This window comes from Diadema antillarum, unplaced genomic scaffold, assembly GCF_040938485.1.
Source record: "Diadema antillarum isolate AM-2024a unplaced genomic scaffold, OU_Dant_1.0 seq00000462_RagTag, whole genome shotgun sequence".
In the NCBI taxonomy this organism is placed as follows: Eukaryota; Metazoa; Echinodermata; class Echinoidea; order Diadematoida; family Diadematidae; genus Diadema; species Diadema antillarum.
Genome location: NW_027271433.1, coordinates 145,104 through 167,938, shown reverse-complemented (window position 1 = coordinate 167,938; position 22,835 = coordinate 145,104). Strand labels below are relative to the sequence as shown.

General features: G+C 39.1%; 1 protein-coding gene across 1 annotated transcript in view; it reads right to left on the bottom strand.

Moving 5' to 3' along the window:
* Nucleotides 1-22,586, bottom strand: part of LOC139733170 (ubiquitin conjugation factor E4 B-like) — a 40,509-nt gene extending 17,923 nt beyond the window's left edge. The window contains exons 1-16 of the mRNA XM_071644012.1: nt 22,448-22,586; nt 19,557-19,731; nt 18,413-18,611; nt 17,619-17,706; nt 16,117-16,255; nt 14,913-15,032; nt 14,214-14,326; nt 12,725-12,828; nt 11,226-11,340; nt 10,468-10,551; nt 9,328-9,384; nt 8,534-8,650; nt 7,192-7,281; nt 4,789-4,902; nt 2,760-2,955; nt 336-568 (exon numbers count right to left, since the gene is read on the bottom strand). Of these exons, the coding sequence (XP_071500113.1) occupies nt 336-568; nt 2,760-2,955; nt 4,789-4,902; nt 7,192-7,281; nt 8,534-8,650; nt 9,328-9,384; nt 10,468-10,551; nt 11,226-11,340; nt 12,725-12,828; nt 14,214-14,326; nt 14,913-15,032; nt 16,117-16,255; nt 17,619-17,706; nt 18,413-18,611; nt 19,557-19,731; nt 22,448-22,471 (1,968 nt within the window). The 5' untranslated portion in view covers nt 22,472-22,586. The remainder of the gene's footprint in view (nt 1-335; nt 569-2,759; nt 2,956-4,788; nt 4,903-7,191; nt 7,282-8,533; nt 8,651-9,327; nt 9,385-10,467; nt 10,552-11,225; nt 11,341-12,724; nt 12,829-14,213; nt 14,327-14,912; nt 15,033-16,116; nt 16,256-17,618; nt 17,707-18,412; nt 18,612-19,556; nt 19,732-22,447) is intronic.
* Between the last annotated feature and the right edge of the window lie 249 nt (nt 22,587-22,835).

The following is a 22,835-nucleotide window of genomic DNA, read 5'->3' as shown; positions in this document are numbered from 1 at the left end:
TAAAAAAAGATTCAAGCAATAATTTATATACTGTAACACCACAAACAGTTGCGGCATGTAACTTTTGTGAATTGAAGTCAATGGCTTTTTTTTTCTTCTTCTTTTTTTTTGGCAGCATGGAACCAGTGTGAATTGCTAACCTTGAAAAACTATGAGTATGATAGATGTTACGAGTATTACAGGGATTTGTTGAACTATTCATGAAACTTTTGCAAATTGAATTTTTTGCAGTATGGAACCAGTGTGAATTGCTAACCTTGAAAAACCACAAGCATGCTAGATGCCACGAGCAATATGGGGATTTGCTGAACTATTCACAGCAGGATGCCACTCACCTTGCTCTGTGATTTCCATCTCTCGATGAGCTGGCGGTTGCGGCGCTCCAGGGGCGTGCCTTTCCACTGGGACTCCTGGCCCTGGAGGTCCTCAGTCAGCCGCGCCAGCTCCCGCAGGGTGCGGATCCGCTGCGAGTAGTGCCGGCAGGCCGGTAGCAGGGCCAGGTGCTGGCAGTGGAGGGTCATGAAGTAGCACTCCGTGGGGAACTTGGGCTCCACCCACGTGCTGGACTCTGGTGGAGGGGAAGCGGAAGGGCGACAAGACGATGAATGTCCATACTTTTTATCTGAGCTTAAAGGCATAATTTACCATACACAGATGAACCAAAAACCCAGCATTAGTGCTTTACAATAGTTATAAAATGTGAGTTGGGGATAGAAACAACCGCTGTAGGAATTTGAATTGGTAAAATCAATGTTAAGTATTGTTAAATATACAAAATAAGAACAATAGTTACTACAAAAAAGTTTCCAGATTAAACCCTCTTCAGTTACAGTTTATTGAGAAAAATACAGATATCTCCTTATATTTTAGGCTTTATCGCAAAAATTTTACATGATAGGATGTTTTGTGGTACAACAGACCTACACATATGCATTAAATGTCATATCTTGAAAAATTTTTAAATCACTGTTCCCAAAGGTAAATGGGACCTTTAAAGGGGCAGTGCCACACTATATATTAAAGTTTACTTTAACAGCAAATGTAATAAAATCCAACAGACAGAATTAGTCAATATTTTCATTAAAATTGGATGTAAAACAAGACAGTCCTGGAATTCAACTCAAAACGTGTCCATAAATAATGATATCATTTCAACTCAAATGTTTCCATGAATAATATGTGCAGCAAACCACACATGCAATTTAGATTAGGATACAAAATGTTGTAGCTTAACAAGCCTCCCATTTACTCAAACACAAATCTTCATTAGATATCTATTCTTTTATGTTTGTTTGAAATGAAAGGGATAATTTCTGTCCATTGCAACAATCTTTTTCTAGGTTGTTGTAATAACCTAGGAATAATGACTCATAAAATTGGAAAAGATTGTAGCCAACTCCATCCTACTGCCATTAGCATGTGATGGGATATGTGCATTGATTATCCCTGTATGTAAAGGCCACTTCTTGTGTGACCTTGACTGGTCTTTATGGGCAGGTTTAACCTGCTGAGGAGGAGCTGATTTTGCTTTAACATGCATTTCCAATATACACCTATCCAAGCATACTCGGGACTAGTCTGCAATTGGTTTAAGGAGCATTCCAGACGATTTTTACACTTTCACATCATGTAGTACAAAAAAAAAAAAAATAGATGTAAAGATTTGTGGAATGCATTGTGGTCCTTGAGCAGAGAAACCAATAATCTGAAAATTGTAAACAAATTACACCGAACGGTGTTGATGACGTAGGAGTCTCACATATTTCAGAAATGTAGCAGTGTAATTCCATTACAATACCACTTGCTCACCTGTGTAGAATCTATGCATGCCTTCTTCTTTTGTTCTGCTTCCTTGAGCCCAAACTCATGCATTCTTAAGCCCGCCGCACACTACACGATTTTGCCCCGATTCACCGGTCTTAAGACCTTAAGACTAGAAGTGTGACGTCACAGTCTTGCCATTTTCTAGTCGTACGACTGGGTCTTAGCGCCAGTCGTAGAGATTTGACATGTTGAATCTCTACGACCAGTCGTGAGCTTTCAGCCATTCACAATGCAGCAAAATGCAAACGCACGCAGTGCGAACTGCGCGCGCTTTACAGTCGGGTCGTATAGCGTGCGGTGTCCGGTCGTACGACTGGTTTTAAGACCCAGCTTGGCTTAAGACTTTAAGACCAGTCTGATCGTGTAGTGTGCGGTGGCCTTTATAGTGAGGCTGCAATGTCATCATCCTTGTTCATTGCAATTCTTTATAAATTTTGAAAACATTCTTATTCCTCATCCCAATCACTTTAAAAGCATAATTTACCATTTGCAGATGAAACAAAACTCCAGCATTAGTGCTTTAAAAGACTTCTAGAATGTGAGTTAGGGATAGAAACAACCACTGTAAAAATTTGAATCCATATAATCCATGCTAAATATTGTTAAATACACAGAATGTGAACAATAGTTTTAATAAGAATGCATCCAGATTAAATCATCTATACTTATGGTTTATTGAGAAAAATACTGATATCTCCTTATATTTTAGGCTTTATTTTCAAAATCTTACAGGGTAGGGTGTTTTGTGATACAACTACAGACCTACAATTTGCATTAAATGAGATATCTTGAACGCTTTTAAAATAACTGCTCCCAAAGGTAAACTGGACCTTTAAATTCTGAAACTTTGTACTCTGTATAACTAATCTTAATAGTTGTTCAAATGTAAGCGTCTGGAAATCCTCCGAAGGTCCCCTTTAACAGGTACCACTTACTGAGACTTTTCAGCCACTCCTGGGCCTCGTGCTCCGTCATGTTCATGCGGGTCTCCTGCGAGACGTCCACCCTGGCCTTGGAGTGGTGTGGGTACAGGACGTCCACCTTGGCCAGCTGGATCTTCTGGCTGAGGCGGTGGAAGACCACCAGCAGGTTGAGCATGAAGCCGTCCCCGGCCACCTGACTCTCGTCAACCTGTTGGGCAGAAGGAGGGTCGGGGAGGCAAGATGATACAGTGGTCCCTCTAACATTCAATGCAAATTACCATGAAACCAGAGGGCTCTGCTTCATAAAGCTGTTTGTAAAGTTACGAACAACTTAAGAACGACTTGTGATTAGTTCTGATGTGCTATACTTATCAAAATTTCCATGATTCAGCACAAGAACTGATCACCAGTCGTTCTTAAGTTGTTCGTAAAGTTTCGTAAAGCTGTTCGTAAAGTTACGAACAACTTACGAGCCACTGGTGATCAGTTCTTGTGTTGAATTATTGAAATTCTGATAAGTATAGCACATCAGAACTGATTATCAGTCACTCGTAAGCTGTTTGTAACTTTTACAAACAGCTTTATGAAACAGGGCCCTGTTTGTTTTTGTTTGTTTGGTTGGTTTATCTCCATCTGAGAAGTTGGCTGTATAGCCCATAGAATTCAGTTGCAATAGCTGGTCTTCCATGGGGTCCAGTTGGATGTAAAGTGGGACTACTCCGTCGGGTTAAACACCCTGCTCCTTGCGATGAATAAATGAAGCCGGATATTTTACGTGCATGAGTTGTGACTCATTCACACACGGGGCCACCATTTATGTCCTATCCGTGGGACAGAATGTTTTACGTCTTACTGGAGGGGACAGTATGATTACACACAACAGTTCTCATTGGGACCAGGGAATCGAACCAGAGTCATTTAGATCGTAAGGCAGATGCGCTACCGACTGAGCTAACCTCATTATAACCAAGTTGGCTATTGCCAGATATCTGATATAGCAAGGTAATTTTGCAGGTCCTCTTCCTTTTATATTCTAACGTTTTCATCCCTGATATAACAAGATACCCGATCTAGCGAGAAAATATCAGAGGTCCTTTGCAGCTCATTACAACAAGGTTCCCCTAAACCAACTAATTGGCTCTGAGTCACTTCAATTCAATTCAATTCAATGCCTATCCACTCACTGAATCTCAAAATGTTGTTGTATTTGACTCCTTGATTCAATATACTCATGTCACGGTTTGTCAACACTGGTAAATTAAAGTCATTCTGTTTTGTCTGAATCATATTCCCTTTGCTTCTCTGTGTCATTTGAATGATCTACTTCAAAAACATCAACAAGAACGACAATCTTTCAAATAAAAGGTAAAATTCCATGTCTCCCATGCACTTGCCTGCCCCAAACACTTTGGCAAAAGTCAATGTCAGCATTCGCTTGGCCTTGCTACTGTGAGTCATGCATTGGGCCGCACTGCCGTGCCAGGTGGTTTGCTGTTCATTTACATTCACCATTGTAAGATAGGCTTTCAAACTCAAAAATGTGATGGGCCTTTCATTATAAAATCTTTAATATGCCTATCTAGTGATGGCTTCTATAGTAGCATTGTGTGTCACCTTTTCTGTTGAAGAATATCATGATTAGCGTAATTCAATGGAATTTAACCTCTTCTTCAGTAGCAATGAATGCACTTATGATTTGTGTTTTAGCTGTGACACATCTACTCCTGCTGTTAGATTAGTCCATTGTTTGGTCTGTAAAACTTTCACCAAATTTTCCTGAATTCATCCAAAGTGCTTGTATTTCCACAGACATCGTATGAATTTTCTCTTTGCTTTTGTTGCATTTCCCATTGGGCAATGAGGAAAAGTCTTACATACATTTTGCCCTTTCCAAGATCCTAGTAGAAACAGAGCATGCAAATTTGTTTCAAACGGTAATTTTCTTTCGACTGTTCACTTTAACTTTCAAAATCAATTTAAATTCTTTGAGTAGCAAACCCCATGGTTCAGAACAGAGCTAGTCTCTGTGAGCTGGACTTGCCTGAATTTGGGCACGCTTGTTGTTCCTGGAGAGCACACTGGCAAGGAATGACATCATAGCCTCTCGTGTGTCACTATTCACCAGCACACTGTGAATTATATGATGCTGGTGTGCCTGTAAAGAGTATGGTCACAAAAAACACAATTTATCATCATTTCTTCATTACGAGACACTTAGCCCTTAGAAACATTAGTAATGAGCATTTATAAATGATACTTCTTATTTATTAGAACATGCAGGCGACTTCCCATTAAAACAAAGTTTAAACACAAAATGCATATAAAGTTTTTTTAGTCAACAATTCGAAGACCTGATTGTTTACCTAATTCACTTTGTTCATACAGATGAAGTCACCCCTGTTCTGAATCCTGATTGTGCACAAATTTTCGCGAATTTTGCAAGGAGCCAAGGCTCACGAAATTAAAATGCACACAAAAGTTCCCGCCTACACAATACATTGAATGTCACGGCAATTAGCGAAGATTTCATGCCATAACAAAAGTTGTCGGTTCCAATCTGCACAAATGTCATGCTGCGAATATTTCTGGTTCTACAGTATTGTGCAACTATGGATTCTGCAAGATAGTCAGGATATGTGGCAGACATATCACCATCACACTGTCATATAGGGCAGCTCCTAAACGATAAAACTACCCAACACTATAGAAACTTTAAAAATGACAGAAACAACTAGAAATATCACTTAAGGTGATTAATACCCCCGCCCCGTGACGACAGTCTTACCCAAGGAATGATCTTTCCTTGATCTTCTGCCATTTAAATGCCGTTACCATGGCAACGCAGCTTCCGACACGTCCGAAAAATATGTCTTGCACATCTTCCCACCAAGACTATTGTGTGTGCCACATTTCATAAGCTTTTGTCAAAAACTGAGGAAGTAGTTCAATCCACAAGATCTTTCCTTAATCTTCCGCCATTGATATGCCGTTACCATGGCAACGCAGCTTCCGACACGTCCAAAAAATATGTCTTGCACATCTTCCCACCAAGACCAATGTGTGTGCCACATTTCATGAGCTTCAGTCGAATACAGAGGAAGTAGTTCAATCCGCAAGATCTTTCCTTGATCTTCTGCCATTTATATGCCGTTACCATGGCAACGCAGCTTCCGACACGTCCGAAAAATATGTCTTCTACATCTTCCCACCAAGATCAAGGTGTGTGCCACATTTCATAAGCTTTGGTCAAAAAACTGAGGAAGTAGTTAAATCCGCAAGATCTTTCCTTGATCTTCTGCCATTAATATGCCGTTACCATGGCAACGTACTTTCGGGTACTGTCAAAAAATGCGTCTTGCACATCTACAACCAAAGGCACACATCTGTACCAAGTTTCATGGAAATTGGGCAAAAACTGAGGAAGTAGTTTGCAACACAAAATTTTCCATCATTTTGGCTCATAATATGTGAGCTGTTACCATGGCAACATACTTTTTGTCACTGTCAAGAAATGTGTCATGCTGACCTATATCCTAAGACAAACATTCAATATGAATTCCATGAGAATTGGAAGAACACTGATGAAGCAGTTTTGCCATGAAGCATTTTGCCCTATATTTTACCAATAACATGCCGTTACCATGGCAACGCACTTTTTGCCACGGCGGAAATATGTGTCTTGCACATTAACATATTCAGATGAACATCTGTACCTCATTTCATAAAAATTGATCAAAAACTGTGGGAGGAGTTCGCGACGCAATATTTGTACCCATTTTTGCCCATAATATGCCGTTACCATGGCAACGTACTTTTGGGTACTGTCAAAAAATACGTCTTGCACATCTACAACCCAAGGCACACATCTGTGCCGAGTTTTATGGGAATCGGTTGAAAACTGAGGAAGTAGTTCGCACGCAAGATTTGCAACGGACCGACCGCCCGACCGCCCGACCGTCCGCTGATTCCTATATACCCCCTTCAAATTTCGTTTGGCGGGGGTATAATTATCTCTTTGTCTCTATGAAACGTTTATCACTGGCGCCGGTCCGCATTCCCAGACAGTAAAAATCACTGCTGGGCCAGTAACTTTTCAAGAATGGCAACAATTTTATTGGTGCAACATGATCTGTGAAAAGAAAATAACATTGTCGGGGCCAATCGTAAAGAAAAAAAAAGACAGGACCAGTAAATTTTAGGTTCACACTAGTAAAATGTATAGTAAAATTTTGTATCTACTGATCCGACAGGAAAAGGTTGGACCAGTAGAAAAAAATGGGTCAGAGTGGAGTCCTGCTATAGGATCTGGGTGCACTGTGTATACATGTAACTCTACAGGAAAGTACAACTCTAGTAATTACAGGGTTAACATGCCTAGAGACAAAGTGAGAAAAAGACAGACAATAGACACGCACACAGACAGACAGATCAGTGATAAACTCACCTGGACTTGATCCAGCATTCTCTGGAGATTCTCGATTGCTAGCCTCGGGTTTTCTACTGACGCGCCAAAGTATTTATCAGCAACTCTTTGCTAAGGTAGGAATATGATCAAACAAGTGGATAAAATTCTTCTCTGATCAATATCACTACATGTCCTGACATTTTTTTTTTTAAAGAATGCCATTCATCTATCATGAAATACCACATTGAAGTGAGTGTTGGTCTCCTTTTTTGGGGGGGGTTCTTATTCTATCTTTTATAGTTGTTGGCTGTTTACAAGCATATAATTAGAAGTGCAACTTCCCAAGAGAGGAAAAGTAAATGCAGACAATGCATTGAACATTGGTTAGAATACAAAACTGCACTTCATCTCAAGCTTCTGAAACAGGCATGGTACAACTAATTTCATCAAATATATATATATATTTTTTTTTTTTCACAGATGGGTTTTGTCCTCAACTGTCAGGCGGCTTGAAGTCTTCAGAAACTATCTAATCAAATATTATATATCAAACTGTCATGAAATATTACAAATTGAAATCAAGCAAGCGGTGCGAGATATATTCCAAAACTGCAATACTCAAGCAAATATTGTCTTTTATAACTTGTACACTAAAATCATCAATATTTACTTGGAGAACTGATGCTCTCTATTTAAACCCCAATATTCCTCATGTTATCTTTTTTTTTCCATTGCTGATTAAACAAAACAAAACAAAAACAACTACAAGAATTATAGCATATATACACATGACTACACAAGGCAACAACATGAAGTGCACATAACTATTCTTGACAAAAAAAAAAAGTCCAGGGAAAATCTCTCACTGTCATTGGCTTCAAATCTCAGTTGAAATGTAGTTAAGATCTATTAAGTGTACAGCTCTGGTTGAGATGAGGATTTAGCTTTTAATGTTGTACGAGATATTCAGAAACCACTCTATGAGATGTCAAAGAGCATGCGATTCTAAGGATTATCAAAAGTTTATTTGATGAAAATTGGTTTTAAAATGGCGGAGATATCCCAAAACAAGGTGAAACAAAGAGATCCTAATAAAAGGCGTGGCCTGTCGCCTTTTATTATTGTCACTTTTTGGGATAGCTCAGCCATATGGAAACCAATTTTCATCAAATGAATGTTGAATCCTTCTTAAAATTACACGCTCTTTCATATTCCATACGAGGTTTCTCATTAGCACACTTAGGAATGTTATAAACCTGAATCCCCACCTCAACCAGTACTACAGTCCCTTTAAAGTACCATCTACACAGGTGAGATGAATTTGCTCTTGATTTTCGCAGAGAGATAATCGATTTTGATACATAAAACATGTAATACTCACATCATCTTCAGCAAAGACTGATAGTCTGAGGCAAGCCCCTAGGAGTGAGAGTTGTTCCAGTTCCCGGCCCGCTGCACTGCTGACTTGCTCTGGTAGCCACAGAGGGGACTTGGAAAGCTGGGGGTGGGTAGGGGCAGCAATGAGATAGAGAATATTATCGAACTGCGCAATCGAATGCAGTCGATAACGCCAGACGACTACTCTTAGATCAAGGGGCATGCAATTTTTGGCCTTTTAGAGATTGCTTGAGATGTCTCTTTATATATTGCCATATCTCTGTATGTAAGTAACGTTGCACTCTTATATTTCATAGGGATATTACCAGTACAATAACCTACAATGTCAGAAAAGTAAATTGCTGTGTACAGATACACTTTAAAGTGCACACGACAGGTCTGAGAAAACATCTAAAATCAGTCAGCACGAGCATTGTTACTGTGAAGTAATCATGCACATCATGTAGGTTATTGTACCCTTATAAGTACTGTAAAAGAGGAAAATTTTGCACAAATAATGTTTAATTCTGCAGAATCAAAACTTAAAAGCAGTGTTACATGTAATGCCCAAAGAAATTCATGTGCCATATTTCGCACTAGTTTCTTGTCGCAAGAAATGAAAACAAAAATTCCATACCACTTAATTTCTACTATTACAGTATGCACCATTCCATTTCCTGTCATATATTTTAACTAGGTTGGAACATCCAATTTTGACGACATAACATCAATTCAAGTACTTTTTTTTTTCCTTTTAAAAAGTGCATCTGAAGACTTAAGACCTGAAAGGACACTCACCAGATTGCATATAGGTCTTGATGAGCCATCCTTAATCCTACAGAGCTCACTCAAAATCTGCCAGGACAAGATGTAAAAGAGAAATCACATAATCTTAATGAATCTGGAAATCTGCAGGTTACCAGAATGTGAAACAGATAAACCTATTGGTATTTTGACCTGTGGTTATATGAGCATCGTTAATATTATCAGCTACAGCTTCATGAGTAAAAAAAAAAAAAAATTGAAAATACTTGCTGACATATACTAGTATTACCATTTCTATTACCGGTTTAACTCAAAATAAATACAATCACTAATGATATAACTAAACTTACGGGCATTCTAATCTCAAACTGCACACTTCTTGCAGTACAAAGACAACCAAAATCATTCCTATTCTCTCTTGTGATAAGGTAAACCCACAATGAGTGTAACATACCAACTGTTACTACAATTCCTAATGCACCATTAACTAGTTTCTGCTATTGCTGCTATTAGTACTGGGAACTACTACAGCTATTCCTACAATGTTGATTTGACTTATGTAAGTTATATCTTTATTACAATTAATGTGATTATTACCATTACTACTAATTTCTCTTATCACCACTAGTAGCAAAAGTAGTACTACTATCAAAAATGCAACTACATCACTCAATGCAACTTCTATGAATTCTACTACTGCTGCAAATACTACCACTTCTACTGCAACAGTTTGTACCCACTACTGTTAATATTGCTATTGCCAGTACTTCTACACCAAATACTAATAATAAACAGAATAAAAATAGTAATAATGACAATGAGATAAATGTGTAATTCCTAAAAAGTTACACTGTTGCTATTATTATTACACTTGAATAACTATGTTTACTGTTATTAGTATTCTTTACATCATTACTAGTATAAGCCCTACTACTACTACTACTACAACTACTACTACTACTATTACTACTACTTCTACTACTACTACTACTACTACTACTACTACTACTACTACTACTACTACTACTACTACTACTACTACTACACATTTTACTATTACTGAAATTAAAGTGCCGCCATCCCTATTAGTCCTGCTATCAGTGATACATTTATTACTACCTTTTAATATCACTGCCATCACTTCTATGATTACTTGTATCACTAATCTCTCACCACCAGCGGAGTCCTGAAGTCATCCGTTGATAAGGAGCATCGTTGGAGGCTTTGCACTAGACCCATGATCACTGGGAGAAATATCTGGATTTGAAGGGGGAAAATTCAAAAATATGTATCAACATTGGCAGTAACATCAAGAACAACAACAGCAATACCACTACTACTACTACTACTACTACTACTACTACTATTACTAGTGTTTAGCAATCATGTGGGATACTTAATACAGAAACTGTCAGAGGTATCTGATTATGCAGAGGCAACTGTGCACGCCATATCTTTTTAGTGAGTGATTTTTCGTGAGTCAAGACTTCTTGACAATTTCGAGAGTGGTCAAATTCGTAATAATGGAGCGTGATAATGAAGAGAAAAATGAAAGTGTACCATCACATTCATGTCGAGATTAGAGTTGATAATTTTGCATGTTGTTAAGTTTGTGCATAGCACTCTACTCACAAATTAGCGAAAATAAAAAACTTGTGAAATATATGCCCTATACAGCACTATACTAGATTTGATCACTACCGTATTCAGGCAATTACCCTCAGAGGAGAATTACCCCCCGGCTAAATACTGGTCAGTGGTAAGGTTAGAATAAAGATTAGGGTTAGTGTTAGGTTTATGGTTAGGAGTTTGAGTTAGGGTTAGGATTAGGTTCAGGATTAGGATTAGGATCAGGGCCAGGGGAAGGGTCCGGGGGTAATTGCCCAGGGGCTAATTGCCCTAGACACGATCAAAACTGTTTGGCTACTCACAGCTTTGAAACCAGCTGGGTTGTGGCGACTCTGGATGACCAGATCCTGGAGAAAGCTTGGGGGTAAGCTGAGTTCTCTGATCATGGGAAGAAGGGCTGAGGGATCTGTTTGATTGCTGTGAAAAGAAGACCAATCAAGGCTGTTGTATCTTCAAGCTATATGCCTCATATTTGACAACAGTCTACTGCATTCACACTCCCAATACATGTTGAATAATTCAGTCATATCATTTGATTCACTTTATCCTGGGTGGTTCCCAATTGACATGTTTTCTTATTCTTTTCTTCAATCTGTAAACGTATCTCAGTTTTATATTCGGATGAGCATACTGTATGTTCTATTGTCTTGTTAACAAAAAGAAATGACTGTATTTCATTTGTTATATATATTCAATGTAAAAAAATCCTAATAAATCCATTTGAATTTGAATTTGAAAAAAGAATTGAGATGACTTGTGTTACTGGGCAGACTCAACCACACTGCCAGGAAATGGAATATAATCCAAATATTTTGCAGAAAACAACAGAACTTCAGGGAACATTTCCAATTTTTCCACAACCATTCTGCATCGCAGTTTAATCTAAAATCAATTCATGAATGCTTTTAAAATATCATTTGTCATCAACTATCGCAAATTTACAAGAATTTAGGTAGATGCTATACTCACTTGCCAGAAACACAGAAAATTGATAAGGTCAATATTGCCCATGCACTCAGACAATGCATTTACAATGTACTACTTTGATGCAACAAGAAGCGCTGTAGCATCTGACTTTTCATATAAAAATGAAGTCTTACGGAAAGGATATTTTTGTGCATTTACAGGTGATGAAAGCCATACAAAAAAGGTATGTGGACACAATCAATAAAGCACAATCCAACCTGTACACATTTAAGTGTTTTTCTGTTCTTGACCAAAGTGTTTTTTGCTTTTGACCAATGTAACCACTGTGTAGGCATACAAGCAGTTAAATGCAATTTAAGCGATTCAACAATGCGGATAATGATTTGTCTTTGCTCTGCCAGCTAGTGAGTAGCGCGCTGTGTGGAGAATGAGTAGCATCTTGCAATCTTCAAATAGCATTATAGAGGGTCCATGAATATGAAATGAAATGACCTCCAATCACTACTAAGTGTCTCTGGAAGAATACTTGAGAGATATGATCTGGAAATACAACACATTCAATGCTGCCAACATTAAAGGAAACCGAAACCCAAAGAGCAGTGTGGATTGAGTGAAAGCAGCAACATTAGTAGCATGCACATACATGTAATACTGAGTATGCCAGAGTATTACTAAACTTGCCATAGCAAGTGTCATGTGAGGGGCAAATCTCTGTTTTCATTTTGTTAATATTATGTTTGAGCACTGTCATTTTCACAACTGGAAGTCTATTTGCGAAATTCAAGAAAACAAAATCACCTGGAAAATCCAGCGCTTACACTAGACTTGGCCACGGTTTTGCGGCAAACTGGCCGACACTTCTGGGGATACTCACCTGGGTCGTGTGAAGAGACCCTCTAAGATGAGAGCAGCGTGGCAGACACACTGGTGACGCGCCGCCTGAAGGAGTTCCCGTAGGGCCGGATGCTGGCGGTACATCTGAAACGCAACACAGATACCAAAAGTCCCCCAACAACATTATAATCAGACCTTTTGCAACAATAACTTTAAAAATAGAGAATCAATCTAAATGCCATTTCAAGGAATAAAATATGTTATTTATTACCTACATCTTACAGAAAACATTGTCTGACTTGCCTCGGTGGTCAAAGAGAAATGAGGATCTTTGTAGAGCATGTCATGAATCCCTTCACTCCAAGTTTTGTCCATTGTGTTCACAGTTCCAAGAGCAGCCAAGTGCTGAACTTTGAAGAAACGGACTCATGACACGCTTTTTTTTAGCGATCCACATTTCTCTGTGTCCATTTAAACAAGTTGAATGGAATTTTCTACAGTCCTATACCCTGAGACGAAGACAAGGGGCATGGTACTGTTGAAAAATCACTGAGGGCACACAGTTTCATCTGTGACCTTAAAGAAAATAGAAGATTGTATTTGTTTATATTGTATTTGTATATCCCCCCACAAGCATTTTACTATTTAAAGAAACATGAGTAGAGGAATGAATTGAGAACAAGGGTCTTTCTTGGAAACGTGGAACATTAGTTCTCGGCCGTGCCAACGCAGCGCATGAAGCAGGCGACAGGGCTGTGTATGAATGTAACAGGCCTCTGTAGTTAACATCGTACACGCAATTCACCATGTCTCCAAGCTCCAGCATGTAGCTGTAAAACTTCAAGAGAAGGTGGTCTACGTAGGACTGGTAGACCTAGGACTGGTAGGCCTAAAAAGGGTTTCGTTATCCAGATCATCATCAAATCGGTTTAGTTTCCTGAATGATACCTAAACCTCCTGAAATGATCCCTAAACCTCTGCTGTAGTTTACAAATTTCCTCCATTATTTGAAGCAGCCATTTTGTCTACTGAGCTGAACTGCATTGATCATGCACCTATCATCATACCACACACGCCATTGCAACACAGATTTATGTGCTTCGCACCAGCACCGCTTTTACGTGATGCTAGCTAGCTAGCCAGCTACTACGTGCGCTGCAAAGATGTGAGTCATTTAGATATTGATCCCACAATCCGCCCCTGCATGCATATCATGGATTCCCAAATGTACTTTATCACGTAGATAGATGATCCTTGCATTGCATTCACTGCACAGAGTATGGCTCAGTAAGATTATAAAGCACTTGGTTAGACCCTGTACTTCAGAGCCTCTTTTCTCAGTACCCACTTTTCCAGTTTGTGTGTTTTCTTTTAATAGAATAGCTAGATAGAGTAGGAGAGTCTATTTGACAGTTAAACATCATATCAAAGCTTAAAGTTTACTCTTTCCGAATCTGCTCTTAGCTAAAAAAATCCACGTCTGGCGACTTGATGTTGGTTTTTGTGAAGAGTCACAAATGTGAACACACCTCGGACGATGACCTCTCCTCAGCAGTGACTCGTTGAAAGCACTGCACGACGTAGGCCAGCATCTCAGATTCCAGCTGGCTGTTAGACTGCTGTGAGCCAGCTGCTGGTGCCGCTACCGTGGAGGGGCTGTGCGAGGAAAGAAGGAACTGTGAGATTAGCGGTTGTACCAAACATCGGCTTGTCCTTTTGGTATTGACTTCAACTCACTCTTCCCTTGGCTTTATCAGTTAATCCTTCCATCCACTTGAGAGCTTTCTTCAGCATAGACTGTGTCCTTGAACTCAGCTTCAGTGAATAGATGTTATGCAATCTTATTAATCCCCAATATAACACAATGACCTTCCTGTGGGACTATTGCTTCATCTGAGTAAGCATGTATATTATGCATCACTGCTAAACTTGAGTAAGGAGGAAATTAATCTAGTGTGTTACACAGTGCATCAAGCCGAATGCAGTGACGAGGAAGTATTTAATTTAACATTTAAGAGCCAACTTGCAAAGAGGGACCATCTGGGTAAAAAGACCACAACATCATAAGCCTATTGCCTTCTTATGACATTATATGAAGCTGGACCTATGTGTAAAGACCACCTGTCTGCAATTCCCTTTTTTTATTGTCTGATGTCCTATGATTCTCATTCTTACAGAATGTAACCATACCACCAAACAGCGAAAGGGCATTGACTGTTACCTTGCACCGCTTGACGTGCCTTGTTGCTGAGACCCAGAGAGATTGGAGTATGGGTTGCCACTTGATGCATGCAGTGATAAAATTTCCATGAGAATCAGGCACACCAGGTCCTCCATACTCCCAAACACTTTGGCAACAGACAAAGAGATATTGTAAGAGATGACACGTATAATAACTTGATGGTGGGGAGAGGAAAAAACAGCAGTAAGTAAAGTTCCCTGTACAAAATGAAGTTAGAAATAAACTCACAAACAGGAACAATCAGTCACATGGAATATGGCAAAAGAGGAAAGAGCAAATTTTAATCTTTCAGTCTTTGTGGTCCCTTCAGTCATTAATTTGCCCTTAAACAGAATTCTAAGACTGCTTGCACTCATGAAAATAATCTGTTTGAAGACATGCTATGCAGAAATACCACATCAGATTGAAGGTACAGTAACTTACTTATAGGTGGAAAGTACCACAAATTTAATGCCTTGAATATTTAGTACATGAACATGTCATGCAACCACAGCAGCTACCCTGATATGTACATCAATGTTAACTTACTAACCTCCTCCTGGTCAGTACATTCTCAATCTTTCTCGAGTCTCACTACAACAGTAGGTCGTATCCCTTGTTCAATTTCATCACTCGAAACAACTTTCTTTACAGAGTTAACACTACTGCATACGCTGTTACTTTTGTGAGGTTTACATTTTCACATATTTCACAAATCACGGTTGGGCCATGAATTTAACAACACGCAAAAATGTCATATGCTACGGCGATAGTTCACTTTACAATAGTCTTGGTGTCAAATCGCGAAAACAACATCTCACGAAAACAGCCGTGACTTTCTCATTCACGAAAATATCTGTACGCAAAAATAACAGCCTATACAGTACACCCTTTAGCTTATCACTCGGGTCATCACCTGGGAGATGCGATGGGAATCAAACTGGGAACACTCACAAGAAATTTCTGTCATACTAGCGAATGAGCTCCCTGTTGAATTTCTCTTGCCTGCTCATCTGCAGTGCAAGTACATGTTATGGCATAACCACAAAACAACCTGAAAGATGTTTGTTGGTATGCTGACCTTTGGTTTTCACCCGAGAGTTTACCCACAATGTCTTTCAAGCTACAACATCACCCACGAGTTTCCAGGAAATCTCCCATGAAATTTCCTCAGGCATGAAAGGGGTAGTGTATTAGAGATATGATCATACCTTTGCTTGGATCCTCTGCGAATTCAGTGGCGAGTTCTTTGAGGTAGACGACATTAGGACCTTGTTCCTTCCATGACACATGAAAAACTTTGGATATAACTGTAAGTAGGGTGTGCTCACTAACACCACATAGCAGCAGCTGTAACAAACAAACATAGTTCAGCAGAAAGAGAGTGTACTAAATTACATGCTACTTTAATATCACTGCTACATGTACATTACTAGGTCTTGACTGGTTTGCACATAATGTATATCATCTAATGCTGAATCATTGATTGAATGTGCTTCCACACATCTATTCAGTGTAAAAGGTCAAAGTTGCACAACATAAACAACATTGCAATTTCCTTTTAAAAGTACTGCCCTCCTATAAACACTCTTCTTCTTTCTTCTTCTTTAAATACTAATCATAATCCATGTCACGCACTACGAACTAAAACAAGTGTTATCTCTTAAAGACATTGGAAAGCATTTGCCCTACTCTGGTTTTCAATGATAATGACAATTCACCAGTATCCACTTTTCCATGTTAATATTTTGGTTGGTGTACAATATCTAAAGGCAGCCTTTTGTCTATAGTTTGGTCAACATGCAACATTTAAAGGCAGCCTTTTGTCAAGACGGGTCTGAGTATTGATTTGTGGTAATGCCATGACACAGATGTGTAGGAAAGACAAAACGAGGAAGAATATCTCACCAACGAAGAAAGAGCATCACATACAATGTATTTTATGTGGGAATATGTTGAGTGTTCAGAGCTGACACCACTTTTTTGTCTGCCTACTCTTTATCGAGTCATATGAGAGAGGATTCTTAACTTGCAGCGCAGCAATGAGCAACATAAATGCCCATTTAAATACCCTTGTGAACTTCTAGTGTAGGAACTGCAGTAGGTCACTGTACTGGGTAGTATATCACTGCAGTCATATGTTTTTCAATGAAAGTTAGACAGAAATGCATGACAAGTCAGGCATGCGCTTCATACATTGTACTTGTTTGAAGTTTTAGAGTCAGTGTACAGTGCTTCCCAACATGTTGATTCCTGAATACATATTTGTATTTTGTGAAATGGTAATTGCAGCATTAGACCTTATGTATCCCTGCACCTCACCCTCATGACCTTTATCTAAGATGGATTCTAAATTGTTACTAATAATGCTGAGATGACCATCAATTATGAAGTAAGTGGTAGGCTACAAATGCAATTGTATCTTAAAACAAGACCAAAGCCATTGCATGCCACTCACATGTTTGAGTGGGCTTTTCAAGTGCTTCAGTTACAATGGAAATGAGAAATTATGATGCATGCACAGATTTAAACCCAGATCATGCTACATAAATCTAGTCTGGCACCAATATATACATGTAGTTGGGACTCTGCCACCCCCCCCCCCCCCAAAAAAAAAAAAATGAACAAGAAGAAAAAAATATTATGAATAATTAAATGAATTAATAAACAAATATGGACATTAATTCTTAATGACAATGTGTCATAAACTCACGCGAGGAGGTGACTTTTTCTTGTTGGCTGGAACCTCTTCTACTTCTGTGGTCTCAATTCCAGAATCAACGTCCATCTGTGACAGTGATCTGCAGATGTCAGAACATTTTGAAAGGTCTTAGGAAAATACAGTTTCACATCGATACAACAACTGATGTACATATTGTATTTCATACCATTCAGAGTCAAACTGTGCCTTTTCAATTACTCTCAGGGAAGGCATTTTGGTATTTATGGCCAAGAGTGAAAATAAGATTAACTAAGGTTAGCTAATTGTTGTTTTTTAAGTACATATGTTTGTCCCTGGTCGCAATTACACACACACACACACACACACACACATACACACAGACACACCAACTCTAGTCAGAGTCACCAGAATTTCTCTTTCAGTAAGATATGTCCTCGGTCAAAGTGCTACACAAATTTGACACATACAGTGCACACCCATTATAACGAACACAGTACAGTAACAAGGAAGTAGAAATTCTGGCCACAACGTTATCCAGTGTTATGTATTTTTATTGTTAAATTGTTCGGTTTTAACAAAATTTTGATATAACGAAAGAAAACTGCCACTCCCAAGGACTTCATTATAAGGGGAGTCCACTGTATACACATGCACAAGCAAACATATATGAATGATATCTCTTAGAAAAAAAAAAACCCAACAACAACAACACCAAAAATCCCTATAGGATAAAACACACACACACACACACACACACACACACACACACACACACACACACACAAACACACACATGTACACTCCCACTGATCCCATGCACTTACCCTGAGTCACAGGTGGACTGGAAGTCCACCTCCATGCTCTGCGGGGCCTCAGAGTCCAAGCTTCCCACACCGCTACTGGCCTGACTGGGCATACCGGGCTCTTCAGTCACTGGGGACTGACAGTGGGCAGTGGGGCCATGCTCTCCTCCTTCCGCTGAGGTAGCCCTGCCTAGATCCCGGGACGACGTACCAGCAGAATCTGGGCAGGCATTTCAAAAAGGAGTACAGCCATAGTGCTGTTTCCGTTCTCTCACTCTCTCACACACACACATGTACACTTGTACACATACACAGAAATGCACATTGTACATCACTTATGGGCATGACAGGAGATTTAAGTGAAATAGTCTGTTTACAACTTCCCCAAATTGGCAAACGAGCAAATGCCCAGTGCCCTCCTACTGTACGTACACTGTATATCACTTACACTGTACCTGACAGCAAGTTCCTACGTTGTATGTATGTCTCTACTGACCATTGCATACAATACATGTATGTACTGTATATATTTCCAGAAACTTGGGACAGGTTCCAACTTTTTAGTTCACTTATTTGCCTGCCTATCACATTTTGCTTGTTCTTTCAAAAGAAACATTGCAATATGGTGTATAATACCATTATGCACTTGAATGTATCAATCATGCAATCAATAACCATGAATCATCCGTGGATAAAAGATTACTTCACAGCAAGGTTTGTTACACACCTGTGTAAGTTTATCAGATTTCAAGAATGGCATTGCAGTATTCAAACAATCATCTTAAATTGTAACCTTGTACAAAATATATTTATACATGTAGTGTATGCCAAAGTGAATAATCTAATTATTTGTGATACTCCACGAACACCGAATTTTCATTAAGGAAATTTTTGTTATACATTGTAATAATGTGGTATTGCTTTTAAATGACAACTAGAAATCAGAAAAGAAAACAATGAAATGTTTCTGAAAGAATCTGGCTGACTTGGCATGCCACTTCTTCCAGCCTAAATAAAAAATCTTTTACAAACCAATTTTGTACATGGTACTCATAGCACAAACATGCCACATGATACAACCGTACATGGTGTACATACTACATGTGTATTATTGACAAATAGATCTACCTGTACAGTCTTATTTGCCATGCATTGTGTTTCTCACCTGAAAAATCTCTACTCGGTGTAGTCCTGGCAGTGTGGCTGGGGCTCAAACTCCCACTGGGTGAAGTGGGAGAGGCAGGTGTGCTTGATTTAGATGTTCTGGACTCTTGGCCCGGTGAAGTCAGTGGGCTGAGCCCAGGGTTTCTGTCTAGTCGCGCCAGACGGCGGCGGCGGATCTACATGTACATGAAGAGAATTTGAATTATTAACATTTTTCAATATCTCCAATTTTCAAAGCAGAAAGAGATGGAAAGATTGAGGTAGAAAGACACTACAAATCTACATTGAAGACCTGGGTCATGCGTCGGTGTCAGTGTGTCTGTGTTTTTTTTAATTGATGAGGTTTATTGTTCCTGAAATTGGCAGCCCAGAGGCTGAAGTACATTTAGTTTACAAAGTACATGTACAGCTGTACAGTATATAGATAAAAATTACAGTACTTCACAAATAATCCTGTGTTTACAATAAACATATTGAGAAATTATACATGAAATCATACATTTATCAATCTAACCAAGTGACTCCCCTAAATCGTACAATTTAACACAGCTCGAAACGAGGGGCAACGTCTTCGGTGCACGCACTCTCTGACAATTCAGAGAGTGTCTGATTGTGCCGTCTTGTGCAATGTAGGAACTGCATGTCTCATCAGACTTCATTCAACTTCCCTTAAATGATTAGAAATCATCATGTACATTGAACATCATTTTTTGCTCCAGTTACTTGAAAGAGTCGTTGCATAGTGTTCAGAGTAGATGGCCAACTTCAGCTTCAGATCATGCACAAGTGTAGGCAGCGTACACCACAATTGTTAGCGTACAGCAAGTTGCTTTGAGCAATAACATGAAAGTCAATGTCTATGTTAATGCTTGTGGATGACTGATTTGGGTCAAATTTACAATGATCAGAAATAAAGCTACAGAGTATACTATCCTAAGATCTTTGTGCAATTTAATTGTGTAGAACAATACAAGTAGCACCACAATATCTAACACACAAACACACTTGGACATTCACAAATTGCAATTTCATCAAAACACAATAAGTATAAAGGTTGATGACTCTTGAAGAAGTTTACACTTACTGTACATCATTGTATTCACAAGGTTTTGTATAGCTGTCATTCCCCAACTTCCAGCAATGAATTAAAAAAAAAAAAATGAACATTGAAATAAACCTGGTTCTACTGCATTTTGTACAAACCACTGCAATGAATCATACTCATAAATATTCATTTGGGACAGGATGCTCACCACAGGTGTGTTCAACACAGGTCTACTGTAAAACATGCTATACATTTGTATTCGCGGCATGAAATTTTTGCGAATTGGAGCCGATGGCCTTTTTCAAAAAAAATTTCGCAAACTGCCACTGTCATTCAATGCATATAGTGTAGACTAGAACTTCTGTGTGCATTTTAATTTTGCAAATCTTGGTGCTCGTGAAATTCGCGAAATTAAAATGCATGCAAACATTTACCATTTTACAGTATGCCACTACTGTAGCAAACAAACACCATACTGCATGCTTCTTCTTCCAGTCTGATGCAGTTCGCCGCTGGCGTTACCTTGTGCTTGTCAAGTGCTGGGTGTACAGTGTGCAGGTAAAAATCCTCTATAATTTTCTTTGTGCAGCTAAAAAACTAACATGCATGTAAATTATCAATGTTACACATACAGTACATACAATGTATTTGCACAACAAGCATAAATCCTTAAATCCTAGAATTAGGTCACATGTACATTGTACTTTAGTAGGCTTTAGTTTTAGGGCTTGTTGTGGCATTAACACTAAACTTGAGCAAGTACAAAGTTGAGAATGCCCCGACAGTACCGTCAAAACTGCAAGAGGTTAGGCCCTAAATTTACAATTGTAATTAACCTGACAAGCAGTGTCCAGTGGTGAGCCCTGGTGTAGCCTAGAGAGTACTGTAAAGTGGAAATTTTTCACGGCGTTGAAACTTTCACACATTCCGCATAACCAGAAACTAGCGCTCAAATAAAAATCCAAGATTATTTTTGCTTGCCATATGTTCCTGTGAGTGATGTCTTGATTCCGCGGAATTAAAAACATGCAAAACTTTTATTACTCGCCCAAACGCGAAAAATTAGTTGCACGAAAATATCCACTTTTAGTTTTATAGAGGATGTAGAGTACAGTAGGTCCTAAAGCATAAAAGTAAATTCATTATGTTTGGGTGTCTCAACTACAATTATGTAGGCCTGTAGTGTAGCAATGACTAGAGACCCAAGCGCTGCCGCTAGTGCTGTAGTGTGGTGTGAAAGCAAAAGTACACTAAATTATAGTAAATACATGTAGCACCACCAGGCAGAGACCCATTGACAAGGTCAGGAGAGGATCTAATACGCATGATTTTGATTGACAACACCGATTTTTACATATCCGCTCCGGCCTACTCGCCTCAGCACGCATGCAGACGCAGCTCAGACTGTCAGGCTGCAGAGTGCAGGCCTCATCATTCTTACAGTCTTCAGTGCACATTTGTAGCATCATAACATAGGATTAGTGAAGCTCCAGTGCCACAGGCACAGTGTGAATGAGTTGTGCGTGTGTACTGTCTGGGCGTGGGCCTTTAAAAAAAGATTTAGACCTCTATTTAGGTAAATTACCGAAAATCTGGTGACGTAAAATGTGGGAGTCTCTAGAAATTCTGTAATTACACTATCACATGCCAATTACCAAGCCGATCAAGACAAAGCGACGAATCCTTCATACTCATTCACTATGAGCTGTTCACCATACGCGGTTATTAAGCAGTGGGACTTCGTTATTGTTCGGTCCTTCAAAAAAGCGCCGTCACCTATGAATCCATGATGACGGCACAAAAAGTAAACAAAAAGTTTATGAGAAATAAGGACCAAGTCATCATACCTCATCGGGCGTGAGTTCACTCATTGTAGATTGCAGAATTTGGAAAGGATTTGCACTGGAGAATGCTTTGAAGAGAGCAAGCAGAAACGATGAAATGTTAAAGAATCACTCCATTCATTCCTTCGTACGTTACCACTTTTCAGCCATCTTTATTATTTTCGTGAGACGAAGCCGGACGACCTACTTTGCGCACGCGCAATCGAACAATGCAGGCATATAACAGCTGGTACATTGTACATACAGTGTACTGGTAGTTCTACGGACATAGAGGTAAATTGTTGTTGTTTTGGTTTTAATGACGTGTATCATACACTCAGTATTACAAGCAATTTGTCTTTCTTGCTTTCAGGCGCAAAAACTCATTGAAGTATTTTACTCACAGTATAAC